The sequence below is a fragment of the Desmodus rotundus genome, chromosome X (genome assembly GCF_022682495.2).
Source record: "Desmodus rotundus isolate HL8 chromosome X, HLdesRot8A.1, whole genome shotgun sequence".
Classification (NCBI taxonomy): Eukaryota; Metazoa; Chordata; class Mammalia; order Chiroptera; family Phyllostomidae; genus Desmodus; species Desmodus rotundus.
In genome coordinates this window covers 92174599-92196701 of record NC_071400.1, presented here as the reverse complement: position 1 = coordinate 92196701, position 22103 = coordinate 92174599, and the positions used below count along the sequence as shown (strand labels likewise).

The 22103-nt window shown below is 39.6% G+C and overlaps 1 protein-coding gene across 7 annotated transcripts; it reads left to right on the top strand.

Annotated features, from left to right (window-relative positions):
* Window positions 1–16488, top strand: SCML1 (Scm polycomb group protein like 1). 7 transcript variants are annotated; one of them, XM_053917394.1, is made up of 8 exons: window positions 1–180; window positions 4509–4642; window positions 6240–6317; window positions 6777–6851; window positions 10196–10300; window positions 10679–11321; window positions 13180–13331; window positions 14610–16488. In XM_053917394.1, the coding sequence occupies exons 2-8, from the start codon at window positions 4613–4615 to the stop codon at window positions 14745–14747; spliced, it is 1221 nt and encodes a 406-aa protein (XP_053773369.1). In that variant the 5' UTR covers window positions 1–180; window positions 4509–4612; the 3' UTR covers window positions 14748–16488. The 7 variants fall into 7 exon arrangements, with proteins under 7 accessions (XP_053773369.1, XP_053773367.1, XP_053773366.1 ...); XM_053917392.1 differs by having other exon boundaries at window positions 2026–4642; XM_053917391.1 differs by having other exon boundaries at window positions 1981–4642.
* The last annotated feature ends 5615 nt before the right edge of the window (window positions 16489–22103 follow it).

Below are 22103 nucleotides of genomic sequence, written 5' to 3'. Positions count from 1 at the left end.
GGATCGTGCGTAGGTCCCTAGCTTGCGTGAGGCGCCCGGGCCTGACGTCACGTCATCTGCTCAACTTCCGGTGTGATCTCGAGTGATCGAGAGGGCGTTCGCCGTGGACGCTGAGGCAGACGGTCGGCCGGCAGCCGGTTCCCACGTCTCCTGGAGGCCGGTGTGACGGGATTTGAAAAGGTTTTTCCAGCGGCATTTTTCCCTTTCCTTGAATTTTCTTGTCGTGTCTGTGGGCAAGAAGTAGTTGAGTGATTTTAATGTCTGACGAACTCCGGGTAGTAGAGTGGGGTGGGTGAGAGGATTTGCCTGAGAGGAAAATTTTTTCTGGAATCACAAATATACAGTTAAACTTCAGCAGCGCTGCGGGATGGGGGGCGGCGAGTGAGTGTGGCTAGTTTCGCCGGGTGCCGCCGGGTCCCGCCGGGTGCCGCCGGGTGCCGCCGGATCCCGCCGGGTCCCGGCAGTTCGCACCACCTCTCGCGGATGCCCGCGCTTTTGAACTTTTGCGTTTTGGCCATTTGTTGAGTAGTTCGTGCTGACTTTGGGGGACGAGTCGATCTTTTCTCATCGTTTTTTTTCTTCCTTGGCAGAGGTGGGTGGGCGGCGAGGATGACCAAGATTCTTAAGTCTCTGTCTCTTATATGCATATATAGTTTCGAGTTTGAGTGATAAAATAGCGGATATGTTATATCTCTTGAGATTGCGATGTTGTTTTCGAGGCTTTGATGGTAAATGCGTTTGATCGAAGATAGTGTAGCCTCGCTGTTTTATCGTTAATAACGTAAACGAGGAGAAAGAAAATAAAGACCCAGGTTGAGCACGGTCGTTTGATAACTTAGTCTTTTCAGGATCGCTTCCTTCCCTCCCTACCCTGCTCTCGCGGAATTAGGACTGCTACAGGGTTTGAAACTGGTATAATGTTTATAAATCGTGATTTTTCCAGGCAGCTTTTCTGCTTTTATAAAGCAAGGGTATAGGCTCTTTTCAGTGCCAGGCAGTGTAACACGTTTTGGGTAACACTGTCCCCAATCTGGCTTATTTTGTAGTCTGTGGAGTTTTCGTATGGACAGAAGTGCTACTTTTGCAAGACCTGATAGGAATTTTAGAAAGTGATTGTTCAGTGTGTTAACACACAGTTTTGTTGTTAAAAAAAAACCAAAAAAACAAAAAACAACCTTGGAGTGGCCTGGCGTAATCTGCCCTGTTTTGCTGTGTATTCCTTCAGCTTGTTTTCGGGTGAAAGGCCGTTTTCAACCTTCACCATTCTGATAAGTTGATGGCAAGTGAATGCCTTGTGCCTTGGGAGCAGAATCTTCAAATGACTTGAAAAATGTCTTTGAAATGTTTTTAATGTCTAAAAATATCTTTTTAAAAATTATTTTATTGTTCAATTACAGTTGTCTGCATTTTCTCCCCACCCCCCCTACCCCATCCAAACCCACCTCCCTCCCTTGCTTCCACCCTCCCCCTTGGTTTTGTCCATTTGTCCTTGATGTCTAAAAATATTTTATAAAAACCAGATGGCTTTTCGTTCGTACGTTATCAAGAATTTAGATTTTCTATGGTAAAATATGAATGAAATTCATTTTATGTAAACTCATTTTGCAGGATTTTGAATTTAACGAAGTATATTAATTTTGCCAAATCTAGCATGATTGGGCTCTAAGAAAATGTTGCACAAACTTTAATTATTTATTTTGTGGGAAGAAGCAAAATGGAAAGTTTATACTGTGCCTGCTATGAACCAGACATGATGCTGGGTGCTTAACTGTGTCATTTGGTCTTCACAGCCCTGTGAAGTAGATATTCCAACTATACAGGCTAAGAAATTGAGGCACAGAGAGATTAAATACCTGCCTAAAGTAAAATAGCAAATTTTGCAATTTGTTTTTAGATTTGAGTATTTCTTAAAGCCCAGCTCTTTGTACTATGCCCTAGTATTTCAAATTTGTTTAGAAGAAATGGTTGCTGTATCTGCAGTGTCCAGGCGCAAAATGACTCAGATTTATATATTATGACCCCAAGGATTTGTTGCACATGTGCTCCATGATGAATAGTTCTTCTGGGAGGATGTTGTGAATACCCAGGTAATAAAGTAGTAGTAGCCAACAGCGGTACCCTTGCTATGCCAATCATTGTTCTAAGCACTTGACACTTAATTCTTTTAATTCTCATAACTTTATGAAGTTGGAACTATTATCCCTATTTCACAGGGTTTTTTTTAAAAAAAGTACAGAGACATTAAGTAAATTGTCCAAAGTCACACAGTAAGTGGAGGACCTTGGACCCAAAGCCAAGGTCTAAGGACTTAATGGTATTTGAAATTGCCTCTCATGTAACTACCCAGTGTAGGACAATTGCCTTAAAAGTATTGAAGTATAAGTGCTCTGTACTGGGGAAAGCAGTGTTACTTCCAGATGTGGTAACATAGCTCTTTGCTTTGTGGAGATGGTACTTGAATTAAGCCATGAAATTGAATAGGTTTTCCCAGGTGGAGAGATGGCAGGATATTTGGGCAGAGGGCATAACAGGAGTAAGAGGTTCAGAGTGCAAGATTGGTGTTGATTTGTGAATGGGCCACAGAGGTAAAAACTGAGTGGTAGACTCAATGCTTGCTGCTTCTGGTTTAGCTATAGCCAAGTTTTTGCAGCATTATAATTTTCCAGGAGGGGATTGTCTGGTTGTAAGGGTCTCTAACAGTGGTTGGCAAACTTTGTCTACAAAAGGCCAGATAGTCGACATTTTAGGGTTAGAGCCCCGGGGGCAAGTGGTTAAGAGGTGACCTCCTGAGAGGTGTGGAGGCTTCTGACTGCTTTGTAAGGACCTTGTAGGCCTTAATAGGAGTTTGGATTTTATATTTTTATTGTTATAGAAGGGATTCCATATGATTTAAATGATGAAGAGTATGTGAAGCATGTAATGTGGTGCAGTCCAGCTCCAGTCTTAACTAGCTATGATAGTTAGGTAAATTATTTAAACTTTCTTTGCCTCAGATTTCCTTTAAGGAAAATGGGAATAATTCTAAAGCCTGCCCTCAAGGGTTGTCAGGAATACTAAATGAGTTAACACATCTAGTGCTTAGAACATTGCCTGGCAGGGTAAACAGTAAAATATACTTTAGATACTATTATCTGTACCTTGTGTTATATTCCAGATTTTCTATAGTGAAACTGTATTTAATGAAAATTTGTATATCTAAATCTATAAAACAAAATTGTTAGAAATACAGTGAGAGTATAAAATACTATTAGCGTTGGAAACTTTAACTCACTGTTCTCATTGTGTGAGATTTTAAGCAGAGGTATGAGATTGCTCTGCAGTGCAAGAACAAAACTACACAAGTGACTTGAACATCCATTAATAGGGACGTGTTAAATGAATTATGGCTATCTGCATGGTGGGAAACTTGTTAAAGTGACTGTGGCATATCTAAAAGTATAGTTTAGAAATTCTTCCACTATTGATTGCTTTTGCCTGTGTTTGAGCTTTAGATCAATTGCATCATACGCTATATTCTCTTTAGTATCTGGCTTTTACTCAATTTTACCGTTGTGTGATTTGTCCTGTTTGTGTGTAGCAATAGTTAATTTATTCTCATTGCTATATAATCTTCCTGTGTCAAGAACACCACTGTTCATTGTTCATAGCTTGTATTAGTCTCATAATCAGGAAAAATACACGTAGTCTAAAACTTGATTGAAGTTACAGCTCAGATTGGATCTATTTTATAACTTTAATTTTTCCACAGTATTAACCTGCATTTATCTTGAATTAACTTGAGTTCTCCGTTCATCCTGACTGTCATCACTACCCTGGCTCAGGATGGATGGAGGGAATTTGCACTCTCATTAATGCCCCCCTTCCAGTACCATGATGCCAGCTACGGTTCAAATCCCTACTACAAGATATAATATGATGGTATTGTACTCTGTGTCTTTTCTAGTTGCAAAGTTAAATGACCCAGAACCATAACTGAGCCTACATAATTCTAGAAGATTTTTAGCTTATATTTCATATACATTGGGTTTGATATAAAGTTTAACTATGGAAACAATCATATTCTTAGAGCTGAAATGGCCTTAGACATAATCTCAGCCAGTTTTCATCTGGCAGATGAGGAGGCAGTGTCTTGAATGGTCTGCCTAATCTACACCCTGGTTGGGGCCCAAGCTGGAACAGACTCCTGACTCGTATTTGGAGGCCTAATGGGCTTCCTTTACAAAAGCAGTTAGGAATCATGTCCTCTTGTTTTCAGTACTTATTCTGTAGCCTTTAAATTGTGGAGCGTTCACTTCACAATTTGGAAGTGTGTTTGATCTTGATTCTTGTTCCTATGCATGAGCAATATTGCCCTTTAAGTTTAAAAGGTTTATTCTAAATCATGAATGGAGAATTTCTAAAATTCAACCAGTACTCCAATTCAGTTTGAGTTGGCATTGTGAGGACGTAGCCATACTAAGTTTATTAAGGTAATTTATAAAGTAACTTTTTTATGCATTGCTTTTCAGGAGTAGAAGGTTTACCAGTCTTAGGTGACCAAATAAACCCTCCAACGAGTTTAAAAATAATTAGGCCCAACTCAGAGAAGTGGAGTTGCTCCTGTTTCACAAAGATGTCTAGCTGCTCCAGTGAAGTCGATGTGGTTTGTATTTCAAATTGAAAAAAAAAATGTCCTTGTTCTTTTCATTGTGTTATATTTCTTTTCTAAATTGAATTTAATTTCACACAGTGAAATGCAGAGATCCTAAGTATACAGTTCATGAGTTTTGACAGTGATCTGTAAAGCTGTTACGAACATTCATGTATGAGTTATTTTTGTGAACAGATACTAACATTTCTTTTCGGTCAGTGCTCAGGAGTTGAATTGCTAGGTCATAGTGTTGATGTAATTATAACTTTAAGAATCCACCAGTTTTTTAAAGTGGTTATAGTCTACATTCTGTCACATTCTGTTTCTTGATCCCTGAAGTTGAATAAAAATACAGTTTTTTAAGCTACATATAATTCAGCTTAACAGAAAACATATTACTTACATATGGATGTAGATATTACTGCCACCTAAGTGGTATAGGCAATTTTTAAAACTTCTGTTAGTCCTAACATTTTTCATCTTTAAAGATAATGTTAACTGCCTACAGAGAGTTATTTTTTCTAACATAATCATGTGAAACCACTGGGGACAGCATAAGGTACTATACAAAAGTAAGGTGGTATATTTTTATAAGTACTAATCTATACCAATTCCATATTACTTTTGTTAGATCTTTTGAAACAGATATGCATAGCTTCAAAGTATCTTTATTTTAAAATTATTCTTATAGCTCATAATTCATTTTTAGAATAAAGAGTTGTTAAATGAAGTTTAATGGTTATTTACTATCTATTTATTTAAAGCATTCCAAAAATTATTTTAAGGTGATTTAGAGATTAATTTATTAAGAAAAAGGCGAATGAATTGAGAAGTACAGATTGGTAGTGACAAAATAGTCATGGGGCTCTAAAGTATATTGTAATAACTGTATGGTGTCAGTCGGATATGGGAAACATCAGGGGGAGCACTTTGTAGAGTATATGATTATCAAACTACTACAGTACACCTGAGACTAATAGAAAATAATAGTGAATGTAAACTGTAATCGAAAATTTTTTTTAATTAAAAAAAAAATGCTCCTGAAAAGAAAGAAAAAGAAAAGAAAAGCTTTGGTAAAATATTATGTAGAAAAACCTAGAATTTAAGATGTTTTTATGATTATTTTTTACTAGCAATAATTAACTTTTGTGCTGTTAGTTAAAACAAATATTTGTTAATCAGGAAAAGAAAGGTTTCATAAAAACTAGAACAAAAAGAAATAGTTACTTAAGTGTTTCCTATTTTGTCCATAGAGTGGCACTGTTGGGTGGTTTAAAAATCAAAAGCCATGTAACATGGTTCTAGGTGTTAAGAAATATTTGCTGTTACAGCAGTTTTGGTGCCAGATTACTAGAAGACTAGACTTTCTACCCTTAGGTACACAAGAGGTTAAGCTTGATGAAAACATGTCATAAGTGTAGTTGGGTTAATGAAGCAGTTTTGTAAGTACTCTTTTTTTTTGTAGTAATAGTATTTATTTATAATGAACAAACATCCTTTAATACCACAGGTAGACTTTTGGAGTTTCTTGAAATTGAAATTGAAATCCTAAATTTTTTTGTGAGTTCCTTTCATGCTTGCTTTTAATTTATTAATAAATCTTCCTTAGATAAAAACTCGCATACGTTCTGGTGATGATGAGAACGAGACTCTTTATGCATATGAACCAAACCCTGCATATGTAAACGTAAGTAATATTAATTGCTATTTGCCAAATTAGTAACATTTAACCATTTTAAAGGAAAATATTTAAATTCTCTATATATGATAGAGTGCCTCTAAACCACTCAAGAAAATATTACTCTGTCATGAATTTGTTTGGCTCCTTTCACTAGACAATGAGCTTTTAACCATTTTACTTCCCTCTTTTCCTTATGTAGTAGGAAATTGAGAGCAATACTCATTTTCAGTACAAAATTCTAAATGTAGATCGTTCTGATGTAATAAATTCTTACCTTTCTCTTAATTAGCAGTTATCATTTCTATTATAATAATTTTATTTCATCTCTGCTTTAGATGAAAATTTCTGAAACTGAAAAGTTGGTTAAAGTAAAAACAATTTAAATAAATATAAAGTGTTTTTATTCTATGTTCAGTTTGGTTCTTACAGAAGTAAACCATTAATACTTAACATTTAAAATCTTAGCAGCAAAGTGTTCAGTCTGACACATCCTCCGACGAGCAACGAAAAGCAATTATGGATGTCCTGAGTCGTTGCCAGGTACAAAAGTTCTGTCTGTCAAATGTAGTTTTCTAAAATACTAAGCTGAAATTCTCTTTATTTCATATAAAATATACAATTAATTGAAATTTCGCTGTATTAAATTATGTATGGTTGTCACCCCATTGTGATAATTTCTAACAATTTTTAGTTTGAATAGCATCTCTGGGTGAAAATTTCAAAGTAGCAATATGTAGATTTTATAGCTTTTTTTTTTAAGCCCTTAACTGATCTAATGTAGTTATGTCTCTTTCATCTCGATTATTCAGTATTTAATTAATTTTCCCTACAAAATTTTCAAAGTAAATTAACTGATTTGGATGAAATTTAGTATGTTATCTAAATGCATATGAAGATACCTCAATTGAAACAAAATGGCAGCCAACCACTGTTTTTAAAAGAGTACATCTTAGATCATTTTTGAGGGGATTTTGTAAAAATTAACATGTTGGTAGAGGTAGATAGAAATATGTAATTATCAAGGATTTTGTGGGCTGCATACCCTAGAGGTAATGAACATTTATTTTAAAAAATCAGTGTTTCTTAAGGGATCAAGTGTCTTTAATAAAGTGAGCTAGCATACTTTGAAAAGTAAATAATGTTTATATGAGCCTTGATCATTATTATTACTGAGAACAAGTGGAATGCTTAAAGAGGACACATCAAGTCCTCAGGGGAAGATGTGCAGAGGGTGGGCCATAGAGGGAGGGAGAGGGTTCTCATTCTGAGCAGGGCTATCCCTAGCCTGCCTTACCTAAGCATCCAAGACCACGTAGGTACACACTGCTCTGCCAGGACCTTCTGAGCAATTGTGCAGGGTGTGGTGGGATGTAGCATCTCGGATAAGACATGCTCAGGCCCCATGAGGGATCCAGTCTGTCCCCTAGTGTGTTAGCTCTCTCCTTTCTTCAACTTCTTCCCTTACCAGTCTAGAAGGCATGGTGCAGCACTTTCATCTTTTCTTTTTTATCCTTGCCCTCATCCTCTACCCCAGCCTTGTCCATGCTGGAAAGCAGAGGGGAGGACTTCTGCTGGAACCTGTCAGCTGTCTGGTCTGTAGTCAGCACCCTCTCCCATGTCCTCCAGGCACCTCCATCCTCGCCTCTTGTTTAATGGAGAAAATGGGGGGGGAGGGGCAGAGGCAGAAATCTTCTCCCCACAGCCAACAGACTCCCCTGGGATACATTCTTCTGGTGTTTCCCTCTGTAAGGCCAACACCTCCGCTAGCTTCTGCATCTCACCCTCTTTTTCCCTGTGCTCAGACTCCTCCCTTCATGCGTCATCCCTCTCTCTCCTGGATCTTCAGCCTCTGTGTCTATCACTCTCAGCATGTTCTCTCGTGGTTTTAAAAAAATCACTTGTGCCCTGGCTGGTGTAGCTCAGTGGATTGAGCGTGGGTCACTGGTTCAATTCCCAGTCAGGGCACATGCCTGGGTTGCAAGCCAGGTCCCCAGTATAGGGCACGTGAGAGGCAACCACACATTGATGTTTCAATCCTTCTTTCTCCTTCCCTTCCCCTCTCTCTAAAAATAAATAAATAAAATCTTAAGAAAAAATCACTTCTTTTAGCCTCCCAGCCCTCTCCCACTGTCATCCTTCCTCTCTCTTTCCCTTAATAACCCAGCTCTTTGAATGTCAGTTATGTTCATTTTGAAACACCTGACTTCCTGTTTTGTCTGAGTATTTTTGAATACTGTTCTGCCCTGTATGCCCTTCCATGCATCTTTACCTAATGAACACCTTCTTGTCTTAATTCTCAGCGTAGACATTTGCTTCTCTGAAAAGATCTGCCAACCTCCGTTAGGTCTTTGCGTACACTTAGCCTCCTGTTCTTACCTGTGCCATGATAGTCATAATAATAATATTCATATTAATAGATGATGAGCACTATTGGACCAGTCATCGTGTAGTATTGCTATTATGTTAGTATGAACGTAATGCCATAGCACCTTGCTTTGTCCTCAAGAGAACTCAGGGATTTTCATCCCAATTCTCTACACCTCTACACGAGGAAATTGAAACACAGAGAAAGTCAAGTAACTTGACTAAGGTCACAGAGGTAGTAAGTGGCAGAACTCTAATACTTAAATCCAAGCTCCTTCCCCTGGAGCACAGGTGGCAAACACAAGGCCCGCAGGCCGAATCCGGCCCTCCACCTTGTTTTATCTGGCTCAGCACCTTGTTTCTACCCAGTGGCAGTGCCGAGCACTCACTTAACTGTTAAGGAGTAGTTACATTTGTACAGTCCTAAAATTACATTCGGCCCTTTGAAGGCAACTGTGAGGCTGATGTGGACCCCGGTGAAAATGAGTTTGACACCCCTGTCCTAGAGTCTGCGCTATTCAGTGCTGTAGGTCCATCACTGGTCCTCACACTTGATGGGGCATCAGAATCACCTGGAGGGCTTGTGAAAACACAGATGCTGCCCACACTCTGAGTTCCCAATTCATTCGGTCTGGGGTAGGAGATTTTGTGTTTCCAGTGAGCTAGTGTTGATGCTACTGGTCCACAAATCCATACTTTGAGAAACACTGCTCCAGGTTGCTAATTACTTTCTCTATTGAAATCTTCTCTTCACTCGTCTCTCTCCCGCTAGAATAGGAGTTCCTTAGGACAGGAGCTGGTTGGGATTTTTGTTTTCTTACCATCCATGTTTCCAGCATCTAGCAAAGTAGTTCTGACAGGTGATATGCCTTCAGTAAATATTTATTGGGATGAGAGAATGAGGAAATGGTTCTGGCCTATTATTTAAGTGTCTTCTTTTGCCTGAATGAAATTTCTCTGTATTTCAAGAATTCAGTCACATACCTGATTGGCATATAGGGGATATGTACTCAAAGATTTTATGGCATTAATTGTTGATTTTATGATTTTTAAATGCTTTGAAGCCAGAAGTTACATCTGATATATCTGGCTCACTATTCTTCCCAGAGTGGAATGTTCACTGCCTTTTAGTTCATGTTGTCATCATATGGAAAGAGGTTCTTTGGATTTTCAGCAGATTTGAACATTTATTTCCTAAAGTAGTACCTTTCTTGATGTAAAATGACTCCATTAGGAATATGATGGGTTATAGGAATTGTGGTACACATATTTTCCAGAATTAAAGCTTCTCCAAATGCCTGTATGACATGGAGTAGTTTGCATTGGAGGTTGGGGCTCCTTGTGGTCAGCCAGCTGGGCTCTCTGTCACCAACAGCCAGGCATCAAGGTGGCAAGCAAGACATTTCTTATGGCATGAGAACTTTCTTTGTTCCTAGCAGTTAAAATTGGCTTAGTGGTATTTTCTTATATGTTACATTTCTTTTGATGTAGAACCTGCTAATAGATTATATTATTAATAGGTCATCCAGGATACTGTTGAAAACCTGGATAAGAAATTTGATGTCATGAATGTAAAGGTTTCAAGAATTTACCGTTTTCGTGCAAAATTAATCTGGGAAAATCGCGTAAGTGTCATAAAAATATTTTCACAACTATAATAAACCTCTGGTTTCTGAAGATGCCTGTCAGTTAAAAGTGAGAGAGAAGTAATAAGGCTGTGGGATTGTGTGATCCATACTTGTAGCAGTAGATGAGAGACTAAACCTCTAGGAAGAATGCTGAAGCTTAGGTTTGAGAAATGTATTGACAATGGGTATTTTTATATTTGTATCCATAATGTATAAAATGCAATTAAAAGGTAGGGTTGAAGAGGAATAAAAACCATATAATTGAATAGAATATTAATCTTTAATAATAGCAAGCAATGTTGCATGGATAATAAATATTGATGTGTTTACTACTTTCCTTTTTTGTTCACTCTTGGTTGGTTTGTGTCATTTCAGAAGCCTCTTGGATATGCATACAAACATTATACTCACCTGCTTTCTAGAAGGGTGAAATTGCAGAAAACGAAGAAGGATGTGCCTGATGAGCCTGCTGTGCCTGATGAGCCTGTTGTGCCTGATGAGCCTGTTGTGCCTGATGAGCCTGCTGTGCCTGATGAGCCTGCTATGCCTGATGAGCCTGATAATGAGTCTGAAAGGCTTTATCCCCTTTCATTGTCTCGTAGTCACAGTTACAGCCCAACTGTACCAGTGAGAAGACCAACAGATTACCAGGATAGCCCTTTGGGAACATACTCTCACTCACAGGATTCCCTTACTCAGGATCACCGTTCATTCTATGAGGGCCAAAACATACGCCTTAGCCAGAGTCCAACATTTCGTGCCTATTCTCCATCATATCCGTCAGGTTACACACCCAGTGATCTAGTGCAGGGCTCCTCTTCCATGCCCCGCTTTGGCAGCCCAGGGTCTCACAGCACCACCAATGTTATGTCAGCTTCCACACCAATACCTGCAGCCATGCTGGGCCAAGGCAGATACAGTGCAGCACACAACCGTGATATGATGGCTTACCCACCCTTGCTGCAAAATGAGAGCCTTGGCCATACTGCCTCATCTCTCTGCATGCCACCTGACTTTGGTGAGTGTGAAACAACACATATTACTATTTAACCTATATTCCTCAACATCCTTCGTGCAAGCTAGGGGAAACTATTTGTTTTGTATTTTGAGGACTGATTTTGGGTGATATTCATAATAATAACTTAACATTTATTAAGTATCTGTTATATGACATAGCACTAATCAGCTGACATGCCTCTTCTCCATTAATATTATAATGATACCATTGTGAGCTTTTTAATCTTTTGTTTTTCTTTACCCTTTTCCTGAGTAAATATTCAAAATTTTCCTGAAATGGCCAGAGCCCAGATGATAGGAAAGAAAAGGTACACCTTTGGCTAATTCACACACAAGAATGATTAAAATTGTGTTGATGGTCCTTAGTTAGAGAAACAAATCTTCCTAGGGATTTATAAAACTGCTTCTGTTGTCACAGACTATAGAGTTGAGTGCTGTAGTTGGAAAATGAATAGTTGTCTAGACAGAGAAATTTCAGCACAACTTAGTGAACATCACAGCTAAAACTTTGAGGTATGAGCACTTCGGTTGTTTTATGTCTTAATTTTTTCAACATATAAACCTTTAATCAGAATAGGTATTACTGTGTACTTAAACTCAAAGGAGTTGTTGAATATAATGTTAAAGTTACTTCTGGCCTAGCTAAGCAGATTATAATCTTGTTTTCCTCAAAATTCAGGTAATTTAGACAGAAATTTAAAAGACACAGGAATTTAAAAGAGTAAAATGATGCTTAAAGTATCCATAATGAATAAATACATTGGAAAGAGTCAGTAAAGAACTAATTTGGGTCTCAAAGATAATAGGTTTTTGAAATTCATTGATTAAAGTGAATAAATTTAAGCAATTATAAAATTAAATTTGGGGAATTTCCATTGTATTTAGCTAGTAAAATAAACCTAATCTACACAGAGACCAAGAGGAGAGAGATTGAGAGAAATTCACTGAAATACTTAGAGAGTAATAGATTAGCTTAGATTGACCTAATTAACCCAAGTAACAGATCTTTTGCTGTGTTTGTGGCCAAAGAGACCTTGGGTGGTTCAGTCTGTTTTATGATGTTTGAAGCTTCCTGGTAACTTCTGAAGCTGCTTTTCTTGTTTGTGGGCAGTCAGATGAGACATTCGTGGGTACCCATCCTCACGCCATCTTCATGTAAGCTTTTACTGGATTTTACACTTGGGAGTCCTGGGTCCTTGCTGGGCTACTTAACAAGTGGTTCCAGGAATGAGACCAACACTCCCTACTTAAGTAACATCTCTTCTTTTGGAATAATGATCAGGTCAAGTGTTGGGTTAGCCAAAAAATCTGTATGGTTTTTTCCATTAAAAAGACATTTTTCATTTTCACCAATAACTTTATTGATTATGGATATTTTGAGTATGTCAGCTGTCTCCCACATGGTATAATGTTGATTGTTCTCAATTAATGTCTCAATTTGATCACTATCAACTTCAGCTGGTCTACCCAACTGCAGAGCATTGTCTAGTGAGAAATCTCCAGCATGAAACTTCACAAACCACTTTTGACACTTTGATCAGTCACAGCACCTCCATACACTGAACAAATCTTTGTTAGTGTGTGTTCTGGTTGCATTTTTACCTTTTTGAAATAATAAAGCATAAAATGCTGAAAATGTCACTTATTTTCCATCTTCAGTATTAAAATGGCTACAGAAAAATTCACCAATTTCGATGTTTTTTAAATTCATGCTGATAAGATAGCTGTCACGATACAATGTAACAAAATTGTTTTGAATGACGTTAAAAACAACTAAGTGCTACTAGAGCCATCTTACAGAAGCAAACAAATGACCTTTTTGCTAATCCAATATAATTTATCTTTTTCCCCCTTTGAAGCTACAAGTTCATCAGTTGGAAATGACCCAGGTGTACTACAATACCCTTACTATGCAGACCCTGCAGATTGGTCCGTAGAGGAAGTGATCCTGTTTCTGAAAGAAGTAGATCCTCATACACTCCTCCCCCTCGCTGACCTCTTCAGGGAACATGTAACGTATCTTTTGATCTGGTTTTCCTGCCTTTGAATGACCTCTGTGCAGGCTTCTTCAGTTGGATGCTGATTAGTGTGGATGGGGGAACCCTATCAACTGATTTTTCCTTATGTGAGAAAGTTTACTTTGCTCAAAGTTAGATCCATAAGTGGTAGAGCCTTGATCTGTGCTTTAAATGGTTACCCAAGTACCTAAAATACTAGAAGTCTTCAAGTTCTCAAGAGAAGATGATTCAACCTGGTCATTCACTCTCAGGTGTCTTCTCCTTTGTAACAACAGCTACGACAGTTCTTGTCATGATGCTTGATGAATCCAGCAGCTGATCCCATTTGCTTAGTTCTGTTAACCTTACATGGTTATTGAGGGTTTGGGATGCTGATACTCTCATGCCATTTACAAAATGACATCCTGGGCTCCACTTTTATAAGTTCTAATTTCTTTAACTTCCCAGTTTTACTTAGTAGAAAAAGTATGGAAGGTGCCTAACAAAGGCAGTACTGTATGGGATTTCAGATGGTTTCAGTTGGTGATACACATACATGATTCAGTAAATTTTTATTTTTAAACCAAATCTCATGAAAACCAAATTATATGCCCCAGCAGCATCAGTTGTTTAATTAATATAATAAAGATTTTAAGGAGGATACCTGTATCTATCAAGTCATATTCTTTCAGTTTTTGATAATGGATAAAATTAGTGGCCACGTATCTGATACACCCTTCTAGATATGGTACAAAAATCAGTAATTTTAGCATCTTTTTAGCTTCAGACAACTGATGAGCCTTCACCATGAACACAACCCTGTATAGCACATTTACAGTTTGCATTGATGCTGATGTGCTCATATTCCCCACCTTTCTAAGAAAGTTAATGACCGTCTGAAGTCCATTTCTACCATTCGTAGTTTTTATTCTTTTTGTTATAGCTATGTAGGATTTTATTCTTTTTATTCTTTTTTGTTGTTGTTCAACATAGGATTTTATTCTACATACAGTATCTAAAATTAGGTAGTTTGACACTAAGGACATTTTTACAATACTAGGTTAAATTTCCTTTCTCTTAAAATTTGAAGTAAATTTACTAATTATCAAATGATGCGTCAGCTATAAAAATTATATCTTAAGTAGTTTTCATCAAGCAGGTGCATATTCAGAGAATATATATCTGGAATGAGCTGCCTTCTAATTGATGTTACGTATTCTTATGTATAAAGAAGTGACTAATTTGATAAAATGTGAAAAGATTATTAATTATTGTAATTTTCTTCTTTGTAGGAAATTGATGGGAAAGCTATGCTGTTACTCCACAGTGATGTTATGATGAAGTATATGGGGCTAAAGCTTGGGACAGCTCTGAAGTTGTGCCACTACATTGAAAAGCTTAAAGAAGAAAAATGCATCGTCGACATTTGAGAAAACGTTTCTGTAGATGTAGATTGGACCTAATTCTGGGGAGAACAATGCTATCTTGCTGTAACATCATTTTACTGCCCTTAGAAATATTTGTGTTGTAGAAGGTTCCTCTAAAAGCGTGTTACATCCAGAATCACAGAGCTACGTTACAGTCCAGTCTACTTACTTCTTTAGGAACCATTTAGTGTGTTGTTATTAGCATATTCAAAAGGGCAGTTTCTGCTATAATCTTTATTGTTGCCATTTTGTCATTTTTACTTCATATAAGAAACAGAGAAATACCTTTGACTTTGGTTGACGTTTATGTATAGAACCAAAACAGCTAAATCCCAAAGAGAAAAAGTATTAGGGATTGAGAAGTTCTCTCATAAAATCTGTGAGAAGTTTAAAATTCAAAAATATAATTGCAGATATCATCTCTTTCTCAAATATTGTATGTCTGTAATAGCAGTGTTCTCACGTTCTACCAGTTTCCAGAAAGAGAATAACTGTGTAACTTAAGTTTCCTTTTGTTATTATTTCTGTTTGTTTATTTATTCCCAGTTAAAGAAAAAGTAACCTTATAAGGTTTCTAAAGTGTTAACCAGTTTTTTTAATAAATTATTAGATAGATGGAATGGTGGTTTTATGCAAAAAAATCACAGGTGGCAAACACAAAGCCCATGGGCCGAATCCAGCCCTCCACCTTGTTTTATCTGGCCCGGCACCTTATTTCTACCCTGCGGCAGCACCTAGCTCTCACTTAACTGTTATAGTCACATTTATACAGTTCTAAGATTACACTTGGCCCTTTGAAGGCAACTGTGAGGCTGATGGGGCCCCCAGTGAAAATGAATTTGACACTTCTGCAATAGCTCTTACACTACAAGGATATTTTGGGCGAGTCTGGCTATATGCTTTTCTATTAAATACATGCTGTTTTAAAACTTTTAATATATTTTGTTTAAGCTCTGATATTTAGCCATTTGTAGTTCATATGTCTCTCTCTGAAGGTGCCTATGTCCAAACTCTTAAAATATGCATATTCATGTTAATGTTTTATTCTAAATGTGAAGTTTACACACAAGTAATTTTTTTTTAATTTAAAATGATACTTTGCACTTATACAGAGATAAAGACTAACCTATAGTGAGATGTCTGAACTCTGTAAAAAATATGCACATCATTTCCCATCACTAGTACCTTTCAGCTCACTCTTCAGAGTTTACATACAGGAAAGTTCTCAGTCCTGTGCAATGTTTCTAGTTACTTTGCTTTCTGAGCCATTTTGTCTACTAAACTATGGAAGGTACATTAGTTTGAATTTATCATTTTGGACTTTAAGTACTGGAAATTTCAAGAAAAACACTTCATTGTTGTTTGTTATTTATTACATTGTTATATTGTATAACATTTGTTACAATGTTTATAAGCTATGAGAATTGGTGCTAATTGTATTAGCCATTTGTTGTAAATGCCAATAATTGTTTGCCATGGGCCAGAATGTACATTTACCTTTTAGGGAACCAAGTGTCCTTTATATTTGTAAACAAATGCAATTATTTAATAGGCATTTGTGATCTAAAGAGTGGTTTTATCTATGTTATTACCTCTGTGTTACAAGACAAGATTCTAATTCGTACTTTAATCTCTCAAATTGTTTGAGTAAAGATGATATGTCCAGTTGAACAGTGCTCAGGTGTTTATACAAATACTATGTTTTTACAGTTTTTGGACTTTAAAATACAATAAAGTTAAAAATATCTGCAAAAACTAGTGTCAGAACCTTGTATGTGGTTTGCTTTTACCTCGTTACATTTATGTATGAGTTGGTTATATTGAAAAAGAAGTGCTCTGGTAAGTTTGTGGTTTTATATGTCCAAATACTTGAGTTTTAACACGACCTCATTCTATGGGTGAACAGAGTCCTAGGAGCAAAGGCTGGTCTCTTGTGGGGGCCTCCAGCGAGACCCCAGGGGAACAGTCAGAAGTTAAGTCACTGAGCTCTATCTGTGCTCAAAACTATTGCTTGCAATGTTGTTGATGAAGCGAGCATGCTAGAAAATGCCAGTGCCCCCAGATATCGTCCCACCTGAGTTCATACGTCTGGTTGGCAATTCTGGCTGCTGCTTTGCCACCAGGGCCAGAAACCATACTGCCCTTCTGCCTTCAGCTCTCCCAGCTTACACAGTGGGAAGGCCTTAGAGGCTCAGGGTTGTGGCCTTGTGTATCCGACCTCTCAGCCCACCCGCCCCAGGAGCCATTGCTCAGTGCCTGGGAACCCAGCAACTTCCTGCTGTTGCTTCTCAGCAGCCTGTCCCATAGTGCAGTGGAGGACTCATGGCCATAACAGGCTCCAGGGATGATGCTCAAGTGACTTGAATGGGGCGGCCATTTGCTGTCTGAGACTTGGGTGATTCAGAACCACTTGCTCTTCACTGAGGGTTTGTAAATTATTAGCGTAGAAAATATCATGTTATATGAGCCTCCTGTGAACTTGCCAGGCTTTTTTTTTTTAATGTTACCACTTTTGTTACGAGTATTTTCCCATTAAAAAGTCTGTGTCATTTTTTAAATTGTATTTTTATTGATTATGCTATTATAGTTGTCCTGATTTTTCTCCCTTTATCTACCCCAGCACCCTCCACTCCCTCAGGCAATCCCCCCACATTGTTCATGTCCATGGGTCATGCCTATAAGTTCTTTGGCTACTCCATCTCCTATGTTGTGTTTTACATCCCCGTGGCTGTTTTTAGAAAGACTTTATTTACTTATTTATTTATTTATTATAGAGGGGAAGGGAGGGAGAAAGAGAGGGAGAGAACCATCAATGTGTGGTTGCCTGCCATGCGCCCCCCACTGGAGACCTGGCCTGAAACACAGGCATGTGCCCTAGACTGGGAATCAAACCAGTGACCCCTTGATTTGCAGGCTGGCACTCAACCACTAAGCCATACCAGCCAGGGCCCCATGGCTATTCTGTAACTACTCATACTTAATCCCCTCACCTCTTCACCAATTCCCCCACACCCCCTCCCATCAGGCAACCATCAAAATGCTCTCTGTATCCATGATTCTGTCTCTGTTCTTTGCTTAGTTTGTTTTTTAGATTCAATTGTTGATAGATTCGTATTTTTTACCATTTTATTATGCATAGTTTTGATCTTAAAGAAGTCCCTTCAACATTTCATATACTAATGGTTTGGTGACAATGAACTCCTTTAGTTTTTTCTTATCTGGGAAGTTCTTTACCTGCCCTTTGATTCTAAATGATATCTCTGCTGGGTAGAGCAATCTTGGGTGTAGGTCCCTGCTTTTCCTGACTTTGAATATTTCTTGCCAATCCCTTGTAGCCTGCAAAGTTTCTCTTGAGAAATCCAGTGACAGTCTTATGCGTACTCCCCTGTAGGGAACTAACTTCTTTTTCTGCTTTTAAGATATTCTCATTATCTTTCACCTTTGGTATTATAATTATGATGTGTCTTGGAGTGGGCCTCTTTGCATCCATCTTGCTTGGAGGTCTCTGTGCTTCCTGGACTTGCATGTCTATTTCCTTCACCAAATTAGGGAAGTTTTCATTATTTTTTTTTTTCAAGTTTCCAATTTCCTCTTGTTCTTTTGGCACCCCTATGATGTGAATGTTTGACCTCTTGAAGTCCCAGAGGCTGTTTATACTGTCCTCATTTCTTTTTTATTCTTTTTGTTCTGATGGGTGGTTTTTTGCTTCCTTATGTTCCAAATCATAGATTTGATTCTCGGCTTCATCCAGCCTAGTGTTGTTTGCCTGTAAATGGTTCTTTATTTCAATTAGTGTATCCTTCGTTTCTGAGTGGATCTTTTTTATGCTGTTGAGGTCCTCACTAAGTTTCTTGAGCATCCTTATAACCAGTGTTTTAAGCTCTGCATCTGATAGATTGCTCATCTCCGTTTTGTTTAGCTCTTTTTGTGGAGTTTTGATCTGTTCTTCATTTGGGCCCCGTTTCTTTGTCTCCTCATTTTGGCAGCCTCCCTGTGTTTGTTTCAATGTACTAGGTAGAGCTGCTTTGACTCTGTGTCTTGGTAACATGGCCTAATGTAGTAGTAGGTGTCCTGTAGGGCCCAGAGGCACAGCCTCCCCTATCACCCAAGCTGGGTACTTGAGGTACTCCCTTCATGTGGGCTGAGTACACCCTTCTCTTGTAGTTGAGCCTTGGTTGCTGTTGGAAGGTCAATGGGAGGGATTTACCCAGACCAGTCAGCTGCAAGAATTGGCCACCAACCTGCACCCTCCCTGGAGGATAAGCTGTGCAAGGGCAGGTGGTGGGCTCCTTTGTGGTCTGCAGCTCTCCACTGTGTGCACAGGCCCTGGGATTTCCAGGTAGTGCAAGCCAAGGTCAGCCCCCATCTGTGTTTTGCCCGAGGACACCATGCCTGAGCTGTAAAGCAATCTGAGATAACTGCTACTTGTGCTGGGATTGGAGATTACCAGGTGAAGCCAAACTGTGAATTTAGGCTGGCTGCTGCTAGTGTGGGGCCTGGAACTCACTGAGGCCAGCTGTTGTTTGTTTGAGAGGATTTAGGAAGTTGTGAAGCAGGAGCCAAGATCAGTCATTTGTATAGAAAAGCAGCTTGGGTGGGCCTGTAAATTGCATGGGGCGGAGTCTTGGGATCTCCAAGGCAGGTCAAACAGTGTTAGCCAGGTTGATGGAGTCTCAGATATGGCACCGGCCTGCTGCCTCTGTGGGGGAGGGTTTGCAAAAGGGACAACGGCCTCTGCTCATCTTGATGCCAGACACTTCAGTTCGTCCCTGTACACCACTGGTGCTTTTCAAGCTGCTACCCTGGTGGTGGAGCTCAGAGGGAGTGTGTCTGAGTAGGTGAGTCCGTGTATGTGTGTTCTTTAAGAGGAACTGCTTGGGGCTCCAGAAGTTTCTTCCACTGACTCAATCCCCACTGGTTTTTGCTGCCAGAAGTTATGGGGACTTATCCTCCTGGCACTGGAACCCTGGGCTGGGGGGCGTGGTGTGGGGCTAGGACGACTCGTTCCCGAGCTATCCCTCCCGAATTTTCATCCACCACACGTGGGTGAAGGACCAGTCTGTCCTGCATTTGCGCTCCTCCTACCAGTCTGGATACGTGTTGTTTCTTTAATTCTGTAGTTGTCAGACTTCATTTAACCCTATTTCTGATGGTCCTGAGTAATGGTGTTTCTATATTTTAGTTGTAACGTTGATGTGGTTGTGTGAAGTGGCAAGCCATGTCTGCTATGCCACCATCTTGACCAGAAACGTGTTAGTGAGTTTTGATGGTCTTTTTTAAAACTATTTTTTATCGTCATTCTATTCCAGTTGTCCCAGTTTTCCCCCTTTGCCCTCCTCCACCCATCCCACGGCCTGCTCCCACAGTCAGTTCCCACACTGTTGTCCATGTCCATGGGTCACTCATACATGTTCTTTGTCTAGTCCCTTCCCCTTCTTTCCACCATTATCCCCTCCTCTTTTCTGGTTATTTTCAGTCTGTTCAATGTTTCCATGCCTGGGTTCTATTTTGTTCATTAGATTCCTCTTACAGATGAGATCATATGAACTTGCCAGGCTTTTAAAATAATCTTTCCTCTAGTTTTGCCTTTAAGTCCATCCCTGGACATGCTGTAGCCAGCAGCATCTGGGCACATCAGGCATTTGCTTTCATCTGTGTGATTTTGGGTGGTTGGAGTGTCTTAAAGGACATGTTCTAGAGAAGGATGTCCCAGACTTCTGAAGCTGGCCCCTCTGTAAGCATGAAAAATCCATGCCCTCCTGTGGTATTAGAAATTAAAAATTCACCATCACAACTGGGAACAATCAATGCAATTGGGAGGAAAAGCACTGCTTTTTCAAGCTGCAGAAGGGATTGTACTCACAGTTGGCTGAGGAGATGAAGTGTGTTTACATTTCGGAGACTGTTTCTACGTATGATGCTGGGACTTGCTTATCTATAAGTCCTCTGCGGCTGATCCAGGGAATGGGGGAGGGGAGCTCTAGGGAAGAAAACACGCAAACCAGGGCCCACCTCCGGAATGCACAGTGGACAGTGTTATTTCCACTCCTTTCTGACCTGCCCCCTCATGTCCAGCAGCTTCATGGAATTGAGCTTTGAGAGCACCTGTCCCCAGTGAGTGTGACTCAGCTGCAGCTTGCCCAGGTGTTCCACACACTAGAGGCAACTCTGGTGTTATAGGCCTCCCTTCCCTGGCTTTAGGGGTTCTATCATCCCTGAGAGGATATCCTTAATACATACGGGGCCCCACTCCTCCCCTCAAGCTGCTAGAACTCATAGAGGTGACTCCACATTCACAGAAAGGAGAGCCTTGGGCTACTTATGATACAGAATGTGCATCAGCTCCCGGTGACTGTGAGTGGTGAGTGTCATGATATTTCTTTCAGTCATTCTGTGGCCTGCTCTTCAGCTGAAGAACTAAGAGCTTAATTAAGCCCATTTGTTTGGGAAATTAACCCCTCAGAGGCAAGGAGGCAACCAAGGAAGGGTTATGGCCTCTGTAGGCCCCACTCCACCTTTGGTCTCCCCACTCCACCTGCCCAGGCAGGCCTGGGCTGCTCAAGTCCCTTGATGTTGGAATGGAGGGTCATACTCCATCAGGCACAGAAGTCTATCCATGGAGAGCACACTGAGCGCGTTGCATGTTAGATTTATATAAGATGAGAGACGTTAAGCTCCTTGACATTTAATGTATGGATTGACTGATGTGTTCCAACGCCCTGGGTGGTAGTGACACTTGGGACTACCCCAGCCCTTCTAAGTTGTCCCCTGTGCTTAGAGACACACAGCCTGGAAGCAGCGTTTCCCACTCTCCCTTACGGTAGGGTGGGTTCAATTCTACCACAAGTGGTGAGGGGAGAAAGGTAATTTTCCACCACTGGCTGCTCAGGACAGGCCTATGGGCATCAGCAGAAAGCAGATGTGGGTTTTGCCAGGCCTCTGGGGGTTGTCGTGAGATTCACCCACTTCAGTCATGAGGGAAGCTGAAGCCAGTGCAAGAGATTCCCTGGAACCCTTGCATTTCTGTATCTCTGGAAACTCCTCTACCCTTGGCCCCCTGTCTTCCAGCAGCTGGTTAAGCTTCTGGTTCTGTATGATAGCACTTCCGTCCTGAAGATTCAGAATGGCTTATGGGTCTCTATTCAAACCCTGACTGGTCAACCTCCCTCAGAGTGTTGTCCTGCCCACTGTTTGGAGGGAAGAGTAGAAGTTCCACAGGGAGGGGCCTTTGTTTTCCCTTGTTTAAATAAACTAGTACCTTTAACCAAATACAAAACTTCTTTGGGAGATGTGACATCATTTTATGAACCACATAGGAAAGAAGAATGACACCTGTTAAACTATCACCATTGATTTTAA